Raw genomic sequence first — 26718 nt, 5'->3', positions numbered from 1 at the left:
GCCCCTGAACTTCCTAAGTGCATACTCTCTTCTCCCAACCTTAGGCCCCACCTCAACATCAAATGCTTGGCAGAGCCTGGGGATCGGTGTAGACAGCCTGCTGTCAGTCAGCTGCTAGCATCACTGCTCAGGAATGCTTCTCTCCTCTTCCCTGAGAGCTGCAGAGGTGTTTGTCAGTGGCTCCCAGGGCAGCCCAGCACTGAGGAGAAAACACTCCTGTACATGAGCACCAAACAACAAAACCACAGTCCTGGAATTTCTGTGTCAAAGACTACCCCTTTAGGAGGGGCCCTGCTTGTGGCTCTTTTAACCAGAAAGCGTCTGGCTTCAAGCTCACAATTCAAGAAAGTCACTGAGAATCAGGAAAGAGGCTTAGGAGAGGAGCAAAATGATCCAATCACTGGAAATTAGGCCCCAGGATAAAAGGTTTGAGAACATTTTCTGGAGAAAAGACTACCGAGGAGGCTTGGCATCTTTCAAACAAGTGCAAAGTTATTACAGATGAAATTTCATTGCTACAAATACAATTACAACTAAAATCTTTCTGCAGCAGTAGCCTACTCAATCAGCACACTGAGTATGGACAAGGAAGAGGATTGTCCCCGGAAGACCTCTGAAATGAGAAGCAGTATAGCATAGTGTTTAGAAGCATGGCATCTAGGACCAGACTACCTGGATTCAAATCCTGACTCCACCACTTACTCTCTGTGTGACCTTTGGCAAGACTCTCTGTGCCTTAGTATTCATGATAATAACAGTATCTTCCTCACAGGATTGCTGTGAAAATTAAAAATATGTAAAGCACTTAGAAAAGTACCTGGAAATAGTAAGGGTGCTATGTGTTAGCTATAAAACTAATAATAATACTAACAATACTATTAATAGTATTCATTTTAAAAGCTCCCAACTCTTATTCTAGGAAGTGGAATACTTCATTTAATGTTAAAGAGGAAATTCTAGATCCTGAAACAAGGGATGCTATAAAGTGTCTGATACGGTTTGGCTGTGTCCCCACCTAAATCTCATCTTGCATTGTAGCTGCCATAACTCCCACATGTCATGGGAGGGACCCAGTGGAAAGTAATTGAATCATGGCAATGGGTTTTTCCCATGCTGCTCTTGTGATAGTGAGTAAGTCTCACAAGATCTGATGGCTTTATAAAGGGGAGTTCCCCTGCACATGCTCTCTTTCCTGCAGCCATGTAAGATGTGATTTTGCTCCTCATTCGCCTTCCGCCATGATTGTGAGGCCTCCCCAGCCACGTGGAACTGTGCCAATTAAACCCAGTCTCAGATATGTCTTTATTAGCAACGTGAGAACAGACTAATACAGTCTTTCTCAGAAAATTATGGACTGGGTTGAAATTTGTCTGCCTATAGTTTTCACTCATTGATCTGACACCTGCCTTTGCCAGCCACATAATAAATGTACCCCACTTCCACTTGCTAGCCCTTCTTGAAGACTTTTACCACATCCTCGATCTTCTCTCCTGCAGATTAATCACAACAGGTCACAGGATAGGGGTTCTAGAACCCTCACCATAATGGTTCCGCTCCTCAGGGGAATATCAAATGCTCAACACCTCTCTTAAAATGCAGTATCTAGCCGGGCGCGGTGGCTCAAGCCTGTAATCCCAGCACTTTGGGAGGCCGAGACAGGCGGATCACGAGGTCAGGAGATCGAGACCATCCTGGCTAACATGGTGAAACCCCGTCTCTACTAAAAAAATACAAAAAAATACTAGCTGGGCGACGTGGCGGGCGCCTGTAGTCCCAGCTACTCGGGAGGCTGAGGCAGGAGAATGGCGTAAACCCAGGAGGCGGAGCTTGCAGTGAGCTGAGATCCGGCCACTGCACTCCAGCCTGGGCGGCAGAGCGAGGCTCCGTCTCAAAAAAAAAAAAAAAATGCAGTATCTAGAACATGGTGTTTGGAGGTTGGCATGCCCTTGGTACTCCATCAATTTGTACTGAATGGATGAATGAAGTGGTTCACAAAAACCATGATATAACAGAACTATTCTCCCCTTTTCTCTATGCATTGTAATTTTATTAATACAGCCTGAGCTTGTATTAGCTCTCCCATGAGGCATTTTCACATACCTGCTAGCTTGGCGGGTAAAGGAGTGTCCCCTGGGGGAACAAGGATACAGAACCCATTGACTGATGCCTACGCCCCTCAGGGGGTATAATAAAAAACTGGGTAGCATAACAGAAAAGGTCAAATGAGAAAATTAGCACTCTAGGCCAGGCGGGTGGCTCATGCCTGTAATCCCAGCACTTCGGGAGGCTGAGGCAGATGGACTGCTTGAGGCTAGAAGTTCAAGACCAACCTGGGCAACACAGTGAACCCCCATCTCTACTAAAAATACAAAAATTAGTTGAGTGTGGTGGTCACCCAGACACCACAGAGTTTTTTGAAACTCTGTCTCAAAAAAAACAAGAGGGCAGAGCGGAGTCCATCAGCTGACCTATGATGGACATGAAGCAAACATGAGAAATCAGCCTTTGCTGTTTTAAATCATGGAGATTTTGTTTGTTGTTACTACGGCAGACCCTAGCCTACCTAGCCTGATTCTATATGACTGACACAGGAACAACAACACTGAGAGCTCATGTCCTCTGGCCCACAGCTCACAGCTTTCACATTATTTCTTTTCCTTATTCCTCTAACCTGTAAAATGAGAAACCACTGTTTGGAGGGGCATACATGGGTTATTCCAAGCAGCTCAGGCAAGTCCTACCTGCCATCAGTGGGGAGATGTATCTGTTCACACCAATAATGCCCTAGGAGAAGTCACCATGGAGATGAGTTTAAAATTTTTTTTTTCTTTTATTCCCACAGAAGAAGAAACTCAAGATTATGTGACTGAAATCCACCTAAGATTGCCACTGCAGCCCAGAGAACGGATGGAGACTTGGTGGGTGGGGAAGTGGGAAGACACCTGGGGGTGAAGAGAAGAACTTGGGAGTAATTTAGAAGGGATGAAAAGAGCAAGTCGCCTAAATCAGTGGTTCTTAAACTTTTACCGCATCAGAATCACCTGGAAGGCCTATGAAAACACAGATTGCTGGTCCCTACCTCTAGAGTCTGATCCATTAGGTCTGGGGTGGGGCCAAGAATTTGCAGTTCTAACACCTTCTCAGGTGATGCTGATTCAGAGACCACACTTTGAGAACCGCTGCTCCAGAAGAATTAGCTACAAGAAACTGGGGGGTGGAGGCTCTGGCAAGAGGAGTCAATGTGGTTACAGCTCTCCAGTGCTTGGCCTTAGTGGATTCTCTTTGGAGAAGAAAAAGAAAGGAGCTAGTTTTCTTTTTTCCACCCAAGACATGAGTCTGAAACATAACACACTACACAACAAAATTAAGCTACTCTAAGGGAACAAAACAAGAATCTCATTCATTTGCATAATTTTAAAAAAACTGGTTCTGTGAGAAGAAATCATGCCACACTCACCCTCCAGAGCTTCCCCAGGAGGTAAATCTAAGTGTATTTCATTTAGGAGGAAGCAATTTAGGTAATTGGTTGCAGCCCCTTTTTCAACCTTATCTACACACTCCCCTTCACAAACCTCCACTTCAAGTCAGCTTTCTTGCACTTTGACCCCACCAAGGCTGGTCACACTCTCCTCAGCTGTGAACAACACCTACACACATGCACGTGTACACACTCATCTTCCCTTATCTAAATCTTCCCTCTTCCTCCAGTTTAGGGCCAGAGGCTTCAAGAAAATCTTTCCTCTCTTTCATTCTTATCACAGCCAATCAATCACCAAATCCTGTTCATTTTACTTCCCAAGTACCTCCAGAATCCATCCAGTGCTCCTCATTTTTCACTTTAACTCTACTGGTATAGATCGCCCATGCTCTACCCTCCTTCCCCTCTAGGTTTTTGCCCAGGTTGTTCACCTTGACTAGACAGATCTCAATTTAAACCACATCCCCTTCCAGATGAGGAGGCCGTCTGTGGTCCCTAAGCTAGATTAGAGTCCCCTTTATCAATTCCCATTGAACCCTATGTTTCCTCTATCATGAACATTTATCACATTTGTGATCTCTTATTACCACAGCAGACCCTAGCCTATTCTGACTGATTCTATATGACTGACACAGGAATTAGAACACTCAGAACTCATGTCACCTGGAACCATCATATTATAGCTTTCACATTATTTCTCTTCTCCATGCCTCTAATCTGTAAAATGAGAAACTATCCTTTGAGGGGCATGCACATATTATTCTGAGTATCTCAGGTGAGTCCCACCTGCCAACAGTGGGGAGATGTATCCGTTCACACCAATAAGAGCAGGCAAATTCCCTACTCAACCGTAAGCTCCTCACCACCAGGACCACATCTGTGTTGCTTGCTGCTGTACCTGTAGAGTCCAGCACAGCCCCAGACACAGTGTAGGTACTCACTAGGTATTTAATAAGTGCAGGAATCCTCCCTTCTTCTCAATGCCTATAGCATATTCTGCCTGTTGCCAGGAAAGTCTAGCCAATCAGTGCCACACACCACCTGAGACAAGCATGTACCCCCATGACATCCGGGAGATGGGATCTAGAGGGGGAAAAGTAAGCCTTGAAAAGAAGGTGTGTCTTCCCCTTGGAAGCTGGATGGAACTGAAATTAACTACAGAGATGTTTCGGTAGTAGGAAAGAGGCTACCTTCTGAAGAGAAGTGGTCAGTAGATAAAGTCTTCTGTTAAGAATGAGAGGAAAAGGAATTATGTGTGACAAATGTTTTGTAATGGTAGGTCTGCATTTTCTAGCAGCTCTTATGGAAGTTGGTAAGTTCCCAAGCTAAAGGTTCTGATGGACTCTCTGTCCAGACTTAACAACAGGCACCCGTGTCTCGGGGATGCCTGAGGACTGAACTCAATGACTTCCCAAGAGCTTCTGACCTTCAGGATTCTATAAACAAATTTATTCTGAGCTGGAATTTGGGGAATCCACATCCTGGCTCTTTTTAAACAGCAGTTCGTTCTCAATCTAGGAGACAAGACAATCTTTACTTACTTCTTTACTAGTATTAATGCTTCCAAAGTCAGACTCCCAACTCCAGCCCCTGACTGTCGTCTCCTATGGACCACCAGCATCAAAATAACTTAGGAAGTGGCCTCTGACTATGACAGGAGTTGGACCTGATGAGGAGAACACCATGCAAAGGCAGCACAGGCCTTAAAGCCTGGCTAACCTGGGATGGCATCTTGGCTATCCTAGCTGTGTGTCTCTGGGCACTTCTTTGGGTATCAGGTTCTTCATCTCTAAAATGGCAATGGTCTATCTCTCAGGATGATCCTATTAAATGAGATATGCGTGTAAAGCCTCCGGCACAGAGCATACGTGCAAGGATGTCAGTTTCACCATAATTATAGCTTTCTAGCTTTAAACATACTGTGGGATAATGATTCTAAGCTGAAAATACTATAGAGATGAAATGATACGTTTGGAATTTGCTTCAAAATAATCTAGGGGATGAGAGTGAAAGGATAGATAAAATAAAATTAGCTATGTTTTAGAAATTGTTGAAGATGAGCAATGAGTATATTGAATTTATTACCATATCTCTTTTTGTATATATTTTTTCCATAGTAAAAAGTTTAAAGGTGTAGGTATTAAGGGAGGGAAATGCTGTAAAAATATAAATACTGAGAGTTTATTTTAAGATATTTGGTCTACGTGACTAAACAGAGGAAAAATGATTTGAAGAAGGAAAAAAACCTTTAAAGCTAACATCTATTTGTTACTTTCTGAAACATAAATGTTTTCTTCAAATAGAACTGTCTCAAATGAATGGAAAGGGGCAGAGCGATGCACATTTCTTGCCTTCCTTTTTTGGGAAAACACATCCTGCTTGGGCTGTACATGTATTTTTATGTAGACAAGCCCTGGGTGGTACAGCCCACCTGAGCATCCGAGAGCCCTGCTGAAACTGAGCTGAGGAGCAGGAAAGTTCCCATGTTAGGAAAAGAGAACAGAAAGAACTCAAAATGTTCAGGGATTATGGGGATTACCAGCTGTTCTCTCTTTGGATTTTGAACTCTTATTTGAGGCTTCCCTGGGAGCCTGATTCAGCTCAGTCTGAGGGGACACCCCCTACCCCCACCCACCCACACACACACACACACACACACACATTTTTGAAGAGATGGGGTCTAGGGCAGGATGTGGTGGCTCACGCCTGTAATCCCAGCACTTTGGGAGGCTGAGGCAGGAGGATTGATTTAGCACAGGAGTTTGAGACCAACTTGGGCAACGTGGCGAAACCCCATCACTACAAAAAACACAAAAATAAGCTGAGTGTGGTGGTGCATGCCTGTAGTCCCAGCGACTTGGGTGGCTGAGGCAGGAGGATTGCTTGAGCCCAGGGAGGTCAAGGCTGCAGCGAGCCAAGATTGTGCCACTGCACTCCAGCCTCAATGACAAAACAAGACCCTGCCTCAAAAAAAAAAAAAAAGATATTTGGTCTTGTTAACCTTGAACTCCTGGGCTCAAATCCATCCTCCCACCTCAGTCTCCCAAGTATCTGGTAATACAGGTGTGTGTCAGCTATATTTCCACCCCCATGAGTGGGTCCTCTCCAAACAGGGCTAATATACCAGAAGATGTATCAGGAGAAAGGGTTCACTTGGGGAAACGGAACTTTAAAGAAGCTCTGACAGTACCCATCATAGCACATCCCTGTATCAACTCTCCTCTGCCAGAGCTTGCCACTGAGAGAAGTCTGGAGATTGAAAAATAAAATTCTTCTCATATTCCTGTCTGGATCAACCAACCCACTCACTCCAAGCCCCTCTGTCTCAGAGAAAACAGTCCAGCAAGTTTTGTCTTCAGCAAATGCCTTTAGTATCCCATACTCTGCCCAGATAAGGAGAATACATAAAAATACTTACTCTTCTTGAAGAATGAATTCACTGTTTTCTGGAGAAAACTGCCCCGTCACAGGATGCCTGAATGCTGTGGTCTGCTGGTTATGGCTAAAGAGAAAGAGAGATGATGGATGAGAATTCGTGTGAATGAAAGGAGTACAGACATGACAGGTCAGTCAGCAATGTCTGGCGACCCTGGTCATCGAAGATTTCTCACAGAAGGAGAAATGTGGGCCTTAGTCTGTCAGAAACCCGCCACACTAAGAAAAGCCCAAGAATTTCCAGCTCAGGTGCCAGAGCCCACCTACGAGACAGGGAGACTTCTAAGGGAGTCTTGGCTCCAAGAGAATACTGCATCTTGGAGAGACATTCCATGAAGTACTTACTCCAGCAAACTGAGACGATGAACAAAAAGTCACTTTAAGACAGTACGAGCTAAAACAAGAATGAAGGAAAGCAGATGACACTTCCGACAGCTTCCAAATCCATGAACCTAGTGAAACAATTCTAAGAATTAACCACCCACCCAGAAAAATCTATCTTCTGAAAATTCTTCTCCCTACAACAAAATGTCTTCACTTCAATGATGGGATATAAATGTATGGGCATGTCTCTGCAACACGACCTGCACAATTTCAGCACGGTGGAGTTTCTATCACCCTTTTGAAGTTAGGAAGGATCAGCTTCCACACCAGGCTGACAGACACAAACAAAGCGTGTAGGTGTTTTGTGCATCAACAAAGGCTGCTTGGTTCTTTGAAAGGGAGGAGGAGCTGGCTCTAGAGACTGTTGGTTTACTCCACAAATAAACTAAACTAAACCTCCTCTTTTTAAAACAAAATATGATTTATTTAAATTTCTTTCAAGATCATAGTCATTGCAGACTTTTTTTTTTTTTTAAAGACAGAGTCTCACTCTGTTACCCAGGCTGGAGTGATGCAATCTCGGCTCACAGCAACTTCCCCCTCCTGGGTTCAAGCAATTCTCCTGCTTCAGCCTCCCAAGTAGCTGGAATTACAGGTGTGCACCACCACGCCAGGCTTATTTTTGTATTTTTAGTAGAGACGGGCTTTCCCCATGTTGGCCAGGCTGGTCTCAAAACCTCGACCTCAAGTGATCCACCCACCTCAGCCTCCCAAAGTGCTGGGATTACAGGTTTAAGCCACTGTGCCTGGCCTGTAGACATTTTTTAAAATGTAAAAAGTAAAGTCACCCATAACCTCTCTATGTGGAGATATACCTGGGTATTTTCACCTTCCAAGTTTTTAATTTTCTTCTACTTAAAAGAATCACTTCAGGCTACTGAGAGTGATTTTACTGTATATAAAAATCTATGTCCTGCTTTTTCACTTCCTATTAACATAGAAGAAGTCCTATGTCATTAAGACTTCTTCATTTGAAATAGCTGAATAATGGTCTTATCATATGAAAGTAAACAAAAATTTTTTTGACAGGGTCCTGCTCTGTTGCCCAGGCAGAGTGCAGTGGGGTGATCATGGCTTACTGCAGGCTCAAACTCCTGGGCTCAAGCAATCCTCCCACCTCAGCCTCCCAAGTGGCTGGGACTACCGGTACATGCCACCATGTCCAGCTAAGTTTTGGGTTTTTTTTGCAGAGATGAGATCTCACTATGTTGCATAGGCAGGTCTCAACCCTCAGCCCACCAGGCTTGCTTCCCAAAGCGTTAGGATTATGTCTGGCCAAATGTAATTTTTTTTTTACATACAACCACTCAAAAAGTTGCCTACTGGGCACCCATGTGCTGGGCACTCCTTTAGGTACTGGAGATAAAAGGTGAACAAAAAGTCCTTATCCCATGGTATTTACATTCTAGAAAGATTTAAACTCTTCTAATGCTAGATATTTTAGGTGCTTCCCTCCACTATTATAATCTGTATCTCCTTCAATGTAATTTGAATTTTGCAATTCAAATTTTTCCTTGGGTTACAGTCTCAAAGGAAAAATTACTGAATCAAAGGGCATGGTCATTTTTTAAGGTTCCTAGTATAGACAGTTAAAATGCTTTCATAATCAATAGATCATCTCAGTTTGGTATTGTTAAAATATTAGCCCCATCTCCAAATTGAGGACTAAACCTCCCTAGAGATTACTGTCTAAATCAGTATAGCGCAAAGGTTATCAAAGAAAAACTCTCTAGGCCTACAAAGTTTCTTTTACACCACCCTAATGCCTGGTCAGAATCTCCAATGTCCAGGTGCCTGGGATAACCTGGGCAATGAGGGTTAGAGCAACCTGAAAACCCTAACAAGCCAAATGTGAAGCCAGCCATGAGGCCAGATTGTTCCTTAGTCCTGCAACTATGCACTGCTTCGCCATACTGTCACCCTTCCCAACCATAGCCAGCCTCTGAATTCCCTCCTCCTGGTCCCAGGCAAGCCCGTGGAATTCTATGACCTCATTTGGCAAACAGCAGACTAGTCTTCCCAAAAAAGCAGACTTAAGGCTGAGCATCTAAGATAAGGACAAGAAGCAGAAACAGGCCTTCTTAACACCTGTTTTAAAAATCCTTGCCCCACGTTCAACGGTTAGGCTTTATTTATACCCAGCTTTTTCTTTTTTCTTTTGAGATGGAGTGTCGCTCTGTCACCCAGGCTGGAGTGCAATGGCATGATCTTGGCTCACTACAACCTCTGCCTCCCAGGTTCAAGTGATTCTCCTGCCTTAGCCTCCCAAGTAGCTGGGATTATAGAAACCTGCCACCACATTCGGCTAATTTCTGTATTTTTAGTAGAGGCAGGGTTTCACCATATTGGCCAGGCTGGTCTCGAACTCCTGACCTCAGGTGATCAGTCCACCTCAGTCTCCCAAAGTGCTGGGATTACAGGTGTAATCCCAGCCCATCTTTTTCCAGAGACTTATCTCCACTTGCCAGAGAATCTGAAAATGCAAACTCTAAATCTAAACCTGCCTCATTTCCACCTGGAGGGGGGAAAAAAAGCCCTGCTCATAACAGAAATAACCATAAAACATGAACACAGCTATCTGTGATTATCTCTAATGAGGTTTGCAGTTTACAAAGCATTTTCTTACTCATCTGGGCTATTACCACCATCAATCCCACCATCAATCCCACCATCAATGAGGAAATAGGGCTCAGAGAGGTAAATGTGGTTGGGGGTTGCCTGGTACAAGATAACTTCGTTGATAAATTATAAGAGTGGGACATGCGGCAGGTGCAGTGGCTCACACCTGTAATCCTAGCACTTCCTGGGGCTGGGGCAGGTGAATTGCCTAAGCCTGGAAGTTTGAGATCAGCCTGGGCAACATGGTGAAACTTTGTCTCTACAAAAAATACAAAAATTAGCCAGGCATCGTGTCACACACCTGTAGCCCCAGCTATTTGGGAGGCTGAGTTAAGAGGATCATTCGAGCCAGGAGGTCGAGGCTGCAGTGAGCTGTGATTGTGCCACTGCGCTCCAGCCTAGGTGACAGAGTGAGGCTCTCAAAACAAAACAAAAAACAAACAAAAAAGTGATAAGACTGGGAAATGACTCTAGGTCTTCTATTTCTAAATTCTGTGTTCTCTGTATGATAACCTGCTTTCCCTTTCCCTTAGGAGTCTGAGGGGGGCAGCTTCCTGGCCATGATCAGAAAGCCCTAAAGACACAAGGCATCAGAAAAACAGCACCAGCTGCCACTACTCCCTCTCGTTCTTTATCTCCCTCTTTCCCCTCTTGTCCAGGGCCAAAGTTATGAGTGACAGCACTTGTGTGGCACTCAGTAGTCCCCAAACAGCCTTCGGTTCTACCATAAGATCGGCTGGTGGATCTCTGGCAGATGAGGGTAAAAAGCAAATCTTCTACAGGTGTGGGGCAGATCCAGCAGCCAGTGACCACCACTTCATATACACTGCACAATTTTTTTTTTTTTTTTTTTTGAGACGCAGTCTCACTCCATTGCCCAGGCTGGAGTTCTGCGGTGCAATCTCCACTCACTGCAAGCTCCGCCTCCCGGGTTCACGCCATTCTCCTGCCTCAGCCTCCCGAGTAGCTGGGACTACAGGTGCCCGCCACCATGCCCGGCTAATTTTTTGTATTTTTAGTAGAGACGTGGTTTCACCATGTTAGCCAGGATGGTCTCCATCTCCTGACCTCGTGATCCGCCCCCCTCAGCCTCCCAAAGTGCTGGGATTACAGGTGTGAGCCACCACGTCTGGCCTACACTGCACAATCTTAATAGCAATTCCTGGGCTCCCCACCCCAAACTGCGCCAGCTTAAATAAACTCAGGGTTCTAAGTAAATGAATCTTGAGCTGCAGAGTTTAGGCACTAAGATGAATTTTACATTCTAACATTAGAAGAAAGGTAATTTTTAAAAAGCCAACACAAAATAGCTGTCATTTGATCAGACCTAGAGACAGTTCTTCAAACTTCTTTCCCTAATATGGATGCTGCCGTCTTTGCCAAAAGAGTTTTCAGTCATGGTGTCAACACCACCACCACCATCTCCTGCAATTTACAAGGAGTTTTAACTAAGGAGCTTTAACTGTGCTTACATTCATCATCTTATTTGCCCCTCCCAACTACCCATTGAAGTAAGCAGGGTAGATATTTTTATCCCCATGTTAAACATAAGGAAACTGAGGTTCCAGGTTATGGGATGTTACTAGAATACTATATATTTTTTTTTTCCAAAAAGACTCATACATTGAGAAAAGAGATGAACCAGTGTAATGGCTTCTGAATACTGAAGTCTTAAAATTTCTTTTTTTTTTTTTTTTTCGTTTGCAACAGGGTCTCACTTTGTCATCCAGTCTGGAGTGCAGTGGAATGATCTCCGCTCACTGCAGCTTCGACCTCCTGGGTTCAAGCGACATTCCTGCCTCAGTCCCCCAAGTAGCTGGGACTTACCGGTGCACACCACCATGCCCAGCTAATTTTTTTTATTTTTAGTAGAGATGGGGTTTCACCATGTTGCCCAGACTGGTCTCCATCTCTTGAGCTCAAGCAATTTATCCACTTTGGCCTCCCAAACTTCTAGGATTACAGGCATAAGCCACCGTGCCCGGCCGAAATTTCGTCATTTTTTATCAAACACATTCAGCTTGCTAATGGCAGAGCTTCTGGTTCAGCACTCTGAGCAAAGGGATGTGAGTGAGGTCCCTGGGCGATTCCATTCAATATTCACAAATACATAAAAGGGCAGGTTAGGTCTCACCACACCAGGCCCCAAATGAAGAAAGTAAGGCCCCCAAAGAATGGTGATTTACCTACAACCGCAGTGGGTGTGTTGTCTGCACACCACCATCCTTTTGATCTCTTTCCACTACTCCAGGCTCACCCTCGCCAAACAAAGGCCTCGCCAAACAAAGGCTGCCTATTAAACGCTGGCTCCTCAAACCCATTTGGAGATTGTAAAGTCCTCTGGCTTTACTCGCTGTCCCCGGCTTCCCCACCACAAAAGCCCTCAGTCAGCTCCATTTCCTGATTCTAACACCCATGAAGAGTCTCATGTCCTATCACTGTGTCTCAAGAAGTATTTAGCAGGCACAGACACATCCCCTGAAATACCTGTTCTTAGACCTGAATTGCTACCTTGCTCTATGGTAGTTCAGAGATGGCCCGGCTGAGAGCCAAGTGGCTGGTTTCAGGGGAGAACAAAAACTCTCTGTTCCACACAAGGGCTTCTGTTTCTCTTCAGGCTACCGAGAAAGTAATTTGGCATATGAGGTAAACACAAGCTAGCCTCCATTTACAAATCCCACTCTTCCTCCCAGAAGCAGCCCCTTGAAGTTGAATGGCAGCCAGTCTCACTTAGGAAAGGACCAGGGAACATGGATAGAAGATGGCAGGGAAGGATGATTCCCATGAAAGCAGGCTATGGGTAACCATCCATGTAAATAAGCACGTCTTCACAAGCCCTGGGCCAGGGAGGACTTGGGTTAGGTCCTAAAGAAGTCTGACAGTAAATACAAAAGACTTGATAAGAGAATAAAGTGAGGACCATGGAGAACTGATTTAAGGTCAATGTAAGACAGAGTCAACCTAAAATGACAGAGAAGGCTAGTCAAAATGTAAATACATCCTACAGTTTCTTGCAGCATTTTTCCAAGATTAATTTTCTATTCATATGGATTTTGATTGTAATATAAGCAGTGACTCTTGTTGGTTAAACACCAAGGTTCCACTTAGCACAGCAATTTTTTTGGCATGGCAAGAAGTTCTGGCATTATGTGACTGATGCTTAATAGAACAGTGGGGGTCGGAGCACGATAAATCTGGTTTTCTGACAGTAGTGGTATTGGTATGCTGAGAGTGTGACAAATCTGCTCCATCAGCACTAGCTCTTATCTGGACCACATTATAAAGAGAAGAAACTGCTTAAAACGTAAGAAAAGTGTCTGGCCTAAAAGCCTGAGGAGGGACTCTGTTAAAGATCTTCTCGTTGGTATTCTCAGCAGTATCTGCCCCTCTGGACCTTCTGGTTCCTCAATGTGGCTCCCAGAACACTGTAAAAGGTTACCCTGCAGGCCTGAAGCCACATTCAGCACTGCCCCCAGGCTTGTAAAGCCACTTACTATCATTGTTCTAAATACCAGTGTCTGGAGAAAACCAAGGATTCTGGATAACCTAATAATGCTCCTAGTTAGGTCTCAAAACTGGAAATTGAAACTCTGAGAATACAAGAAATTGCCTCTTCTTCATCTTCAGCTCGGATATGGGCCCCACAATAAAGAGGTAGCAATCAAGATTTGAAACAGCATCTTTACATTTCCTCAATTGTTTTTTAAGCTCCTTGTGGCTAATTTTACTTAACACTTTCACAAAATTGCTCATTTAATGCAAAGCATCATCATTAATGTGGTGTTTCTAAGGGGATTGAAAATCTACTGAAATGGTCTTTCAAGCTTGCACTATTTTGACAATATCAAGATTTACAACAGCTCACTGCACACGGGCATTCCTGTGACAGGCCCTTCTTCCAGAATCAGGCCTTGATCAGCCAATGTAAGGTCCCCATCCTCTCTTTAAGTAGAAGCTATCAACATAACACTAATCAGCCTCCTTCAACATCTGCCCTAAGCAACAAGTCAGCCCAGAGCCCTAGGGTCAGAAGATCTGGGTTCAAACCAGATAAGCCACCTCACCTCTCTGAGGATCAATTCTTCCATTTTCAAATAGGGGATAAAAATGTCCCTCCAAAAGGTTGTTATGATGATAAAATGAAGGAACACACATGAAAGAGCCTTGTGAAATGTCTGGCATACAGAAGGTCCTCAATTAATGTTTGTTGAATCCAATTGTACCTTGACTATAGCAATATCTAATAGGCATCTACATTTTAACAGGGCAAGAATAGAATAAGCCTCCCTTCCCACCAAACTCAATACTCCTCCAGCCTTCCCTATTTCCATGAACATCACTATGACCTTAGAGTCATCCTTTATTCCTTTCTTTACCTTAACCTCCATGTACAATATGTGAAGCACGCAGAACCAAGTCCTATTGCCTCTATCTACAAAATATACTTTGAATTAATCCACACTCCACTCCATCTGTACAGCTAGCACCCTACTCATCTCTTAATTAAATACTGCAACAGCCTCCTACCGGCTCTTTCTGCTTCTACCTTGGCCTCTGTAGCACCCATTCTCCTCACTGGACGCCTCATGGATCTTTTAAAATGTGAGCTAGACCAAGTCACACTCCTCCATTAAACTCTACGATAGCTCTACTTTACACACAGAGTAAAAAATAAGCTCCTTACCTTAGCTTACAAAACGCTAAGATGCCTTGACTCCTGCCTGGTTCCATCTTCATCTAGTACCATTATTCCCCTTGTCCATGCTGGCCTAGCCACACTGGCCTTTTTGTTCCTTGAACACCAAGCTCTTTCCTACTTAACAGTCTTAGTACTAGCTGACCTTGCAGCCTGGGTGCTCTTTCCTCCGGATATTTGAGGCAGAGTCTCACTCTTTCACCCAGGCTGGAGTGCAGTGGTGCAATCTCAGTTCACTGCAACTTCCGCCTCCCAGGTTCAAGGTGATTCTCCCGCCTCCACCTCCCAAACAGCTGGGATTACAGGCATGCACCACCACGCCCGGCTAATTTTGCCTCTAAATGAACTAGCTAGCCCTACAGAAATCTGGACTCAAGTAACAGAGACAAGAACCTAACGGTCACCCTGAGAAGGCAGTTGGCTTCTATTCTTACTGCCAGTGCAAGGGTGAGACACCAACATGCCAAGAACACTTCATCCTTGGCTCTCCTGAACTGAGTTACAATATAATTTGGAGAAATTAGCCCTCCCCTACAACTTCTTCAACTCCCCTGTAAAGAAGGGTTAATACACTCCACTGAGAGAATCAAAGAATGGAATGCAAACACCTGATAGGAAATTACTGAGTGATTAAAAACACACAGGAGGATAATACAAACATCACCTGTATCTCCCTTGTATGAACTGGGAGAGTGTTTTGGCATGAAATTTGGTGACTGATTATATCCTCGCTAGTATTGCTCTCTGCTTATTTTATGTGTGTTTGTTCTTCTCCCTGTCCCCTCCCTTCAAGTAAGACCCAAGGGTTGGGAGGAGTCATTCCTTACTCCTCACGTATCTCCTACAGCAAAGAAACAAGATATTCAGAGTAGGCACTTGAACTCCTTTACTTCAAAACAGCCTGAGCACCGACATATCACCTTCAGGGAGAGGCTGTGCAGAACCAATGTGATTTCTGATTTCAGCAGCAAAATGCATCACAGAGCCCTCAAAGACAGGGGGAGGCAGAAGGCCACAGGTCCTGAAAAAGACTTCACCAGCCCTGGAGAGCATGGAGCAGGGCAACCCTAGGCCTTCCCCATTCCCGTACCACCCACATCTGGCACACACTCCATACCAACGTGGGCAGCGACATAGAAACCCCATGCAACTCTAGACCCCCCCACCTGAGGGGCGGTTAGTAACTGTGCTCGGTGTCCAAAGGTGCCAAAGGGAAACAGCCTGGCACAGGCAAAACTGGGCATGAGGGAGTCACAAAATTAACTGAGCAAACTTAAGGCCCTCACAACTTGCAAAGAGGGAAGTCCGTCTTTTCCAAGCTCTCGATTTAACAGTCTTCTGGCATGATTTGCAAACCTCTACATTTCATTAGGTTCTATTAAGTTCTCCAGATCCACTCAATGGCCAATTCATTCTGCAAAGTACTCTTCTGACTGAGTCACCCACACCGCAAGCCTGCCTGTCCCCTGAGTTCCCACATGCAGCCCCACGACTTGGGGTTGCTACTTGGTGAATACAAAGTTTTAATTTTGATTTAACGGGATCCCAGTAACCATGAGAACATTCAAGTCAAGCTCCTGATAGAAGGAGGAGATCAAACTCAGAGAGCCCGTTCCTAATTTTTTTTTAAGGAAGTTGGCAGAGGAGCAATGTGGCAGGAGCTAAGTACCAGCTTTGTCACTACCAGCTAGCTCTACAGCCCAAGCAACTACTCAACCTCCCTAGGCCTCGGTTTCCTCATCTGTAAAAGAGGGGGTGCAGGTAGGTTCTCCATCTAGAAAGGCCACACAGGCCTACCTGAATCCCAGGCAGATCAGAGTCACATAAACTGGAATTCAAATCCCAGCTCTGCCACACACTGGTACTGCATGACCTTGAGCAAGTTAGTGGCTTTTCTGAGTTTATCTGTAAAGGAAAGATTAATTCCAACCCTGCATTGTTATAAAGAATACTGATAACGTCCCAGCCCACAGTAGACACTTCAACCTTCAGTGCCTGCTATATTTATCTTCTGCTAGCTCTAAAACTGCACTCCAATAGAGTTGTTTTGCCTTTTTCCACATTCCATACTCCAGCATGTTCAGCCTGCTCTAGGACAGAGGCTCAAGAACACACTTTCTTTTCTTCCCTTTGAGTTAAGGCACAGCACCCAGCCTCCTGTTAAAATTTCTATTTAAAGAACTCACCTGGCAGGCAAAGTGGTTTAAGATCAAGAGGCGTCTTCCATCAGCCACACTTCCATCCCCAACAGAGTTCAGAAACTGCGGCCCGAGAAAAACCGCACTCTATAGAAGTTTTCAAACATGTCCTGGGAAACATTTTTGATCTTAGAACACCCAGTTTTATGCTTCCATTTAGTACACTTAAATAAGTCAGTTTCCCCAACTGTAAAATGAGAAGGCTGGAGCAGGAGATGTTTCCAGGATCTTCCCTCCAGCTGTAGCATTTTAAGATGCTGAGGTTCATCTCAAACTACAGTCATCCACAGAGCTACAGACTGAAATGTAACAACACTACACACAACTGCAAACACAAGGAGACAGGCAGAACAGTTGTCCTCCCCAACCTCACTTGCCAACAAAATATTCTTTGTAATAACATCAGGGAGGTGTAGTTAATGATACTTAGGTCTTATTTATGCCCAATTACATTGGATGCTAGTTGTTTTTATTTAACTGTAGGTGCTCCCAACCATCGAAAACTCCCTTTCTCTCAGTCATGACTTGACTTTCATGAATCAGAATATACCACAGCAAACTGAATCCCTATAAAACCAGTACAGGACTAACCTGCTTTCTTGTTCTTACTGGTAAAGGCAGGGGACACACTCACCCTCCCTTCGGGCTCCATGTTCAGCTAGTGTCTTCCCCAGCTGCACTGCCTTCTGAAATCTTAGGTTCAGGTCAGACAGGGAGGGAAACTCCCAGCCTACCTGCTCTCTCTCAATCTCGGTTCTTGAGGAGCTGCCTCCCAAGGTGTTACAAATCCAGCAGCCTCTTGCTCCTGCTCATTCATTCTCCTTCCTCTCCACCCCTCAAGCAAAATCTGGCAACCAGGCAGGAACATAGTTCCAGCTCTGAGTCACTGCCCCACTGTGGCCAAAGGGAGCAGTGGCTAGAGGTAAACAACTAGGCGAGCACTTCATGTCTCTAGAATCCAATTCTTCTGTTCTTTGAGACCGTGGGGTTGGCTGCCCCTCTAGAACCAGGACATAAAGAAACACCCCTACCTACAGCTCTGGAGTCAGAACAAATTGCTCATTCAGGTTTGCCCTACCATACCGAGCTGAAATCAGCCCCAAATCAGAGCCTATCTTTGGTGAAGAAATAATGGCTCCTTATCAATATTTCATACCAGTCAGGGCAGGGAAGAGTTTGAGTGGTTACAAGTCAGCAAACCCACTACCCCTGGTAACAATGATTCTTTCATCACTGCTTGGGATGCCTAAGGTTCTCTCAGCACCAATTTAACCATGTGGCACTCATTCCCAGAACAGGCCTGAAAAGGAGAAGGGAAGAGGGGTTAAAAAGAGAAACCAGGCACCGAAGTCACAGATCAACACTGTGGCTCTTTTCATTGCAACCTATGGAGGTCTACAAGTCACAATGCAGGTGACACTTGAACATGAGCTCCATGGGGCAGAGACTAGTGTTTTCACGGCTATGTTCCAGGGCTTAGCATAGTGCCTGGCACATAGTAGGTATTCCACAAGTATTTGTTGAATGAAAAAAAATACAAGGGATTTTGTCCTGAGTTTACTTAGGATGACTGTATTACTAAAACTCGTATCCATCTTTTGCCTTTTAGAAACCTCCATATCCTTCATAACTCTTAATACTACCTGTAGTGAATGTTCTATAAATCTTTAAATGTGGAGATGATTTACTGCAAAACCGAAGCAGCTCAAGCTTCAGGGCCCCTCACTTTCACAAGCCTCCTCCAGGCCCCAGGAAGAGCCCTACCAATGTGTTTACATGCTTTCTGCAATTTTATATATTTTTAAAGAAGGCTCCCCAAATTATCATATTTAACACCAAGCCCTACAAAATATCAATCTGCCATAGCAGAATGAATGAATGACTCACAAGCCATCCTGAAATATTATCATAACAAGGGCATTTGCTTGGACAGAACTATTTTGGTCACAGAAGAGGTATACCCTAGCCTACAGGCACAGCCTAATCAATCACAAGTCAATCACTGTAAAGACTGAATTAGGTTTAAGAGCACAAATCTCATGCATTCAACACTTATTAAAGCCCAACTATTTGCTTAATCCTCTGAGTGCTTTGGAGAAAAATAATGATTAGATCATAATCACTCCCACAGAATAGTAGTTTATAATCCAATAGAATAGACTGATATGGTCATAAGTACATATATATATACACACACAGAGCTCAAAGCAGGTGTTGTCATAGAAAAGCAAAGCAGACCTATTTGCTATGTATCAACCTAAAAGGCATAATACCCTAGAAGGTAAATCATATTATCTTCATTTTACAAATGAGGAAACTGAGGACCAAAGGAGTCAAGAGCCATTCTAAGATCATATAACAAGCAAGTGGCAAGGTCAAAATTCAAGTCCAGATCTGCCTAACTGCAAAGTGTGGGCTTGTTTCTAGTGGCTACATGTCAGTCAACGTCTAGTTGCTCCATAGAACCTCCAAAATGTCTTGGGAGACACACTGGCTTTAGAGGTAGAGAAACCACATCGGGCACCAGCAGAGGCTGGCAAGCTTCCAAGACTCACACTCTTGAGAGTGGAGGAACAGGAAATGCCAGGAGTTTATTCATCAGTTATATAGAAATAATCCTTGTTCACCAGGAAACACCCTAGCAGGAATCAGTGACAGCTATCTTGGGAACCAGCAGGGGCCAAATGAGAGGCTGCCACTCTGTGGCTTTGTCTCCAAATTCCCTCATCCTTGTTGCCGGTTTAAGCATGCTGGAGCATTGCTCTTGTTCCATTATCTCCTGCCCAAACACCTTTCATGGCTCCTCAGTGTTAAAGCCTCTTTATCTCTCTCACTGCTTCCCAATACTCTTGGCTTCTGTCAACTTTTTTTTTTTTTTTTTTTTGAGATGGAGTCTCACTTTGTCGCCCAGGCTGGAGTGCAGTGGCACCATGTCGGCTCACTGCAAGCTCCGCCTCCCGGGTTTTTACGCCATTCTCCTGCCTTAGCCTCCAAGTAGCTGAGACTACAGGCACGCACCACCACGCCCAGCTAATTTTTTGTATTTTTAGTAGAGACGGGGTTTCATCGTGTTAGCCAGGATGGTCTCGATCTCCTGACCTCGTGATCCGCCCGCCTCGGCCTCCCAAAGTGCTGGGATTACAGGCGTGAGCCACTGCGCCCGGCAGCTTCTGTCAACTTTAACTGCCCACCAGTCCCCAAGTCACCCTTTCTTTTCTACCTCTGGGCTTTGGCTCCATCTGTCCTTTTCCCTAAGGATTTCTGCCCAATCTTCAAGGCCCCTTCTCTTCCAAGTAGCCCTTCCTAATCATGCCAGACCACTCTAATTTCCTTCCTTCCTCAACATTCTTAGCACTGAAGGCTTACACTCTTCAGTATTAATATATAGCGAGACTCCTCAATTGTAACATATAGGAATTATACTTTCCAACAGCTCTTTTAATTTTACTTTTCAAAAATTATTTAAGTACTGTATGCTACCGAAGGGTATAAACTAAAAAGCAGTTCTTTTTCCTGCCTCCAATTCAGTGTCAATCCCAGGGGCAACTACCTTGATCAGTTTCTTGTATATCCTTTTCGGGTTTTGCATTTATGACATTTTTATGAACTCAAAATTTTATATATATATATCTTTTTAGAAAAAAATTCATTAATAGAATAAAATTGTACATATCATTCTATAACTTGTTTTTTACTTTACATATATATCTTGGACTCCTCCATATCCATATGCAAAGAAGAACATAAACAGCCCCCTCCACACACAGGTTTCCCTAGGACTTCCACACCACACCAGTCCTTTGAGAGATGATCCACAGGCCCATCCCATATGCCAACCTATCCCAATATGCATCAGAGACTTCAAATTCATGACCTGAAAACCAATTTGTCCCCCAAACTAGTTTTATTTGAGCTACTCAGATTGTAAAAAAATCAAAGTTTAAAAATAGAAAAATTTCATATAGAAATTCAGCTTAGGCCGGGCACAGTGGCTAATGCCTATAATCCCAGCACTTTGGGAGGCCAGGACAGACAGATCACCTGAGGTCAGGAGTTTGAGATCAGCCTGGCCAACATGGTGAAACCCTGTCTCTACTGAAAATACAAAAAAGATAGCCAGGCATGGTGGTGGGCACCTGTAATTCCAGCTACTCAGGAGGCTAAGCCAGGAGAATCGTTTGAAACCAGGAGGCAGAGGTTGCAGTGAGCCGAGATTGTATCACTGCACTCCAGCCTGGACAACAGAGCAAGACTATGTTTCAAAAAAAAAAAAAAGAAAAGAAAAGAAAAAGAAAAAGAAATTGAACTTATGTTAGAAAACAAAAACTGTGGCAACTCTGGGCCCCAAGGAGAGGTAGAATGATCCTTTTATTTCCCTGTAGTCCTCAACACTCCCTGCTATTTCCCAATGTTGACGGTGAACACCTGGTGTTATTTATCATCACATCTAACATTTCTAATTTTCTCAAAGAAATTTCTGTAAATATAAAGAGTGTTATGAGTACTTCAGAAACAAATTCAAGAGCATAAACACCACAAGTTGCCTTTCCGTTATCTGCTAAGCCTCTGTAGATATCTGAGTTTGTAACTCCTACCTTGTACCAACACCACTGATTCCAGAGAAGACCTTCCTTTCATGAAGAAGATCTGTTTTAAAAAATAAAGATTTCTTGCTGGCCATGGTGGTTCACACCTGCAATCCCAACACTTTGGGAGGCCATAGCAGGTGGATCATCTGAGGTCCGGAGTTCAAGACCAGCCTGGCCAACATGGTGAAACCCTGAATACAAAAATTATCCGGGTGTGGTGGCACATGCCTGCAATCTCAGCTACCCAGGAGGCTGAGGAAGGAGAGCTGCTTGAAATCAGGTGGCAGAGGTTGCAGCAAGCCAAGATCATGGCACTGCACTTCAGCCTGGGTGACAAAGTAAGACTCCATCTCAAAAAAAAAAAAAAAAAAAAAATTAATATATAAGACTAAGAACTAAAGGAAGATGCCGGCTGTGGTACCTCTAATCCCAGCACTTTGGGAGGCTGAGATGGGCGGATCACTTGAGGTCAGGAGTTTGAGAACAGCCTGGCCAAAATGGTGAAACCTTGTCTCTCCTTAAAAAAAAAAAAAAAAAAAAAAAAAAATTAGCTGGGAGTGGTGTCGAATGCCTGTAATCCCAGCTGCTCGGGAGACTGAGGCAGGAGAAAAAAAAAAATAACTAAAGGAAGATGACAAAAATTGACCCAGAATTTTTCCTGTCACAAATATATTTTTTAAAAAATTCCAACAGTGAATGGACTCACTCTTAGCCTTCTCTAACTGAGCTTTTGAAAAGGTAAACCCCAGCTGGGCACAGTGGCTCATGTCTGTAATCTCAGCACTTTGGGAGGCCAAGGCGGGTGGATCACTTGAGGTTGGGTGATCGAGACCAGCCTGGCCAGCATGGTAAAACGCCATCTCTACTAAAAATACAAAAAAATTAGCCAGGCGTGGTGGCGCATGCCTGTAGTCTCAGCCACCTAGGAGGCTGAGGTAAGAGAATGGCTTGAACCAGGGAGGCAGAGGTTGCAGCGAGCTGTGATTGCGCCATTGCACCACTCCAGCCTGGTGACAGAGCAAGACTCCATCTAAAAAAAAAAAAAGAAAGAAAGAAAGAAAAGAAAAGGTAAACCCCAAACCAGTCAACAGACTGTTTCTTCCACAGAGTGAAAAATCAAGAAAGATACCACCACCAATTCTATCCCTAAAGAATCCAAAGGAAGAGCGGTACCATTGGATGCAGCCCTGATGGCCACCCAAAGAGGCCACTGGCAGTAGGCAGGAACTCCTGGAAAAGAAAAGCATCTAACCAGGTGCCACCTGGGACACAATCACAGACCTCTCCCAACTTGAAAAATACACAGTCTACTGTGGTGTTTATAGAACGGGCCCTGGAGTCCAGCTCTCCACAGCTGTCCACATCATAGATAAGGAAACTGCGCCAGAAAGCAACTGCAAAAAGTTGCCACCATTTAAAAAAAATAATTGTTTCAGCTAGGTATTCAAAAGAAATCTTAAAAGGCACACAATTGCCAGGCACAGTGGCCCACGCCTGTAATCCCAGCACTTTGGGAGGCTGAGGCGAGTGGATCACCTGAGGTCAGGCGTTTGAGACCAGCCTGGCCAACATGGTGAAACCCCGTCTCTACTAAAAATACAAAAATTAGCAGGGCATGGTAGCAGGCGCCTGTAATCCCATCTACTCAGGAGGCTGAAGCAGGAGGATTGCTTGAACCGAGGAGGTGGAGGTTGCAGTGAGTGGAGATCACACCACTGCACACTAGCCTGGGTGACAGAGTGAGACTCCGTCTCAAAAAAAAAAGCCCACAATTACTACTTGGTCAGACCTGAATGATACTGCTTGACTTGCCCCCAACAACAACATGTGACAACAGTATGTTTCCTCATTTATTTAACAAATATTTGAGAACCAACTAGATGCCAATTCCCTAGTGTCTTATGCATGAAAGGCAAGTAATCAAGAAGAGGGATTAAGTGATGTTAAGGGTGTGTAACAGCTCAGTTTCTATATATCCTGCCAAAAGATTAACAAAATAACAGTTTTTCTGATTCAGATTAGCAAATGATAACCTGTCTTAGGAGCTATAAATTCTCAGTTTATCAGTTTATTAAGCCAAGTTGAGAAAATTGAAAAACAACACAAATCAGAAAAACAATTCAGGATATGAAAGAAGAGCAATATTATTTTTAAAAATCAGACAGAACTTCTGGAAATGAACATTTCATTGAAGGAATCACAAAATACAGTTAAAGAGCTTCAACAATAGGCTAGGCCAAGCAGAAGAAAGAATTTCAGATTGCTCAAGCCCAGGAATTCAAGACCAGCCTGGGCAATACGGCAAAAACCCCATCTCTACTAAAAATACAAACTATTAGCTAGGTATGGTGAGCAAACACCTGTAGTCCCAGCTGCTTGGGAGGCTGCAGTGGAAGGATCACCTGAGTTTGCAAAGTTGAAGCTGCTGTGAGCTGTGATCACGTCACTGCACTCCAGCCTGAGTGACAGGAGTCAACACTCCCCCTCCAAAAAAATAAATAAAATGAAATGAACAAAGCCTCTGAGAAAATTGGGTTTCTGTGAAATATCCAAACCTACAAGTTATAGGTTGATTCTGAGAGAGAAGAAGAAAATATATGGAAAATCTGTTTGAAAGAGTAATTGAAGAAAACTTCCCTGGTCTTGTTAGATGCCTAGACACCCAGATACAAGAAGATCAGAGAACTCCTGGAAAATGCATTACAAGAAGAATCTCAACAAGGCATATAGTCATCAGACTATCCGAAGTCAATATGAAGGAAAAAAATTCTAAAAGCTTCAAGAGAGAAGTGTCTAATCCCTTATGAAGGAAATACCATCAGACTAAAAATGACTTCTCAGCAGAAACCTTACAAACCAGAAACGTTTGGGGTTCTATTTCCAGCCTTCTTAAAGAAAAAAATGCCAGCCAAGAATTTTGTATCCTGCTAAACTAAGCTTCATAAATGAAGGAGAAATAAAATATTTCCTAGACAAGCAAACACTAAGGGAATTTTTCACCACTAGACTGCCCCTACAACAAATGTTCAAAGGAATTCTAAACATGGAAACAAAAGGGCAACATTCATCATCATAAAAACACATGAAAGTATAAAACTCACAGGTCTTATAAAGCAATTACACAATCTAGACTGCAAAGCAATGAGGTAACAATATTATAACAAGAACAAACCTCACATAGCAATACCAGCCTTAAACATAAATGGACTAAATACTCCTCCTAAAAGATACAGGCTGGTGGAATGGATTTAAAAATAAGATCCAACCACATGCTGCATACAAAAAACCCACCTCACCGATAAAGACATTTACAAAGTAAAGGACTGGAAAAAAATATTCTGTGCAAACAGAAACCAAAAGCAAGCAAGAGCAGCTATACTTATATTAGATAAAACAGATTTTAAATCAGTAACAGTAAAAAAAACAAATTGAGACCTATTTTATCACAGATGGTAACTCTTGCTTTCCAGAAATTAATTCCACAGTATTAAGAGTTGCAGGACTGAAAATGACTCAGAGCTTACCTCATCCAATCTCTTTGCTGCGTAGATGAGGAAACTGAGACCTAGGAAGGTTAAGAAATTGCTTGAGGTAACAGTTATTACTGAACCATAAATTAACACCAAGTTCCCAAAAACAAGGATTAAGAAAAAGATCATACATTGTTTTAAAATTAATGTCCTGCCTTAAAATCCATTTTCCAGTGATTAATTTCCACTAACATGAAGACACATATATATGTATTGCTTAAAAATATGTAAAAATATACATTTTTTTTCTTTTTAAAAATGTCTTTAGAGTCAGGGTCTTACTCTGTCACCCAGGCTGGAGTGGGTGGCATGATGATAGCTTACTGCAGTCTCAAACTCCTGGGCTCAAGTGATCATCCTGCCTCAGCCTCCTGAGTAGCTAGGACTATAGATGCAGTGCCACCATGCCAGACTCCCCTCCCCTCCCCTCCTCTCCCATCCCATTCCATTCCATTCCGAGATGGGATCTTGCTATGTTTCCCAGGCTGGTCTCAAACTACTGTACTCAGGCAATCCTCTTGTCTTGGCATCCCAAAGCACTGGAATTACAGGCATGAGCCACCCAGCCTCAAAAAATATATTTTAGAGCTTGGAATCTGTGTGTGCAATCAACAGACCTCACGTGGAAATCCAGTATCAGTGGTCTGGATTTGAGTGGCATATAAAATATACAAAGGGGAGAGAGCCATATGAAGACAGAGGCAGAGACTGGAGTGATGCCTCTATAGGCCAGGAATGCCAAGAATTGCTGGCAGCCATCAGAAGGAAAGAGAGAGGCATGGAATGGAACCAACTCTGTAAACACTTTGATTTTCGACTTCTTTTCTCCAGAACTGTAACAGAATACATTTCCATTGTTTTATACTACTGTTGTGGTAATTTGTTACAGCAGCCATAGGAAAGGAACACAGAATCTGTATTAGTTTAGTGGCTTTGATTTACTACAAATCCAATTAGTCAACAGCATGGAAAAGCTGTCACAAGGGCCACTAGGATCTTGGGACTCACTTAATAATAGTATAGAGTCCAAAACAAGGGAGTAAAATGTTATTCAATTTTAAACTGATCAGACTCCACCCAATTATGTGTCCACTTCTAGGAATCATACCTGCAGGCCAGAGGGGAAAGCTGGAGGAAGTCCAGAAGAGACAGGCCAGGGCTGTGAAGGGCTAAGTGGGTCAACACCACATCACTGAAGCAACTGGAGTTTTAAGGTTTCAAAAAACTCAGAGAGGCCGAGACAGTCGGATCACAAGGTCAGGAGATCGAGACCATCCTGGCTAACACGGTGAAACCCCGTCTCTACTAAAAAAATACAAAAAAATACTAGCCGGGCGACGTGGCGGGCGCCTGTAGTCCCAGCTACTAGGAAGGCTGAGGCAGGAGAATGGCGTAAACCCAGGAGGCGGAGCTTGCAGTGAGCTGAGATCGCGCCACTGCACTCCAGCCTGGGCGACAGAGCGAGACTCCGAGACTCCATCTCAAAAAATAATAATAAAATAAAATAAAAGACTCAGGCGACACAACTGCTGTCTTCATCACTAAAGGATTATCAAGATGGGAAGTAATCTAATTTGTTCCCTGAGGTTCAAGATGATTGAACTAGGATCAATGGGTGGAGTCACAGGGAGGCATATTTTTCAAGGAACTGACTGTCAACAATGTCACAGAGACTCTGAACATCACACTGGCCAACTGCCTTCCATTGGTGGAAGTTTAGTGAGTGATAGGCTTGAGCCTGGGCCAAATAAATCATCTGACAAAGATGTTGGTAATGGAAGAATGCAAA

At 43.7% G+C, this 26718-nt stretch overlaps 1 protein-coding gene across 2 annotated transcripts in view; it reads right to left on the bottom strand.

Moving 5' to 3' along the window:
• The window catches only part of PLEKHA7 (pleckstrin homology domain containing A7), a 232345-nt gene that overhangs the window by 85425 nt on the left and 120202 nt on the right, over window positions 1–26718 (bottom strand). For both annotated transcript variants that reach the window (XM_026454036.2, XM_023230894.3), the window contains exon 4: window positions 6897–6980. In XM_026454036.2, the coding sequence (XP_026309821.1) occupies window positions 6897–6980 (84 nt within the window). The remainder of the gene's footprint in view (window positions 1–6896; window positions 6981–26718) is intronic.

The sequence above is a fragment of the Piliocolobus tephrosceles genome, chromosome 13 (genome assembly GCF_002776525.5).
Source record: "Piliocolobus tephrosceles isolate RC106 chromosome 13, ASM277652v3, whole genome shotgun sequence".
In the NCBI taxonomy this organism is placed as follows: Eukaryota; Metazoa; Chordata; class Mammalia; order Primates; family Cercopithecidae; genus Piliocolobus; species Piliocolobus tephrosceles.
Note: the sequence above shows the minus strand (reverse complement) of the source record. Positions and strands in the feature narration are given on the sequence as shown.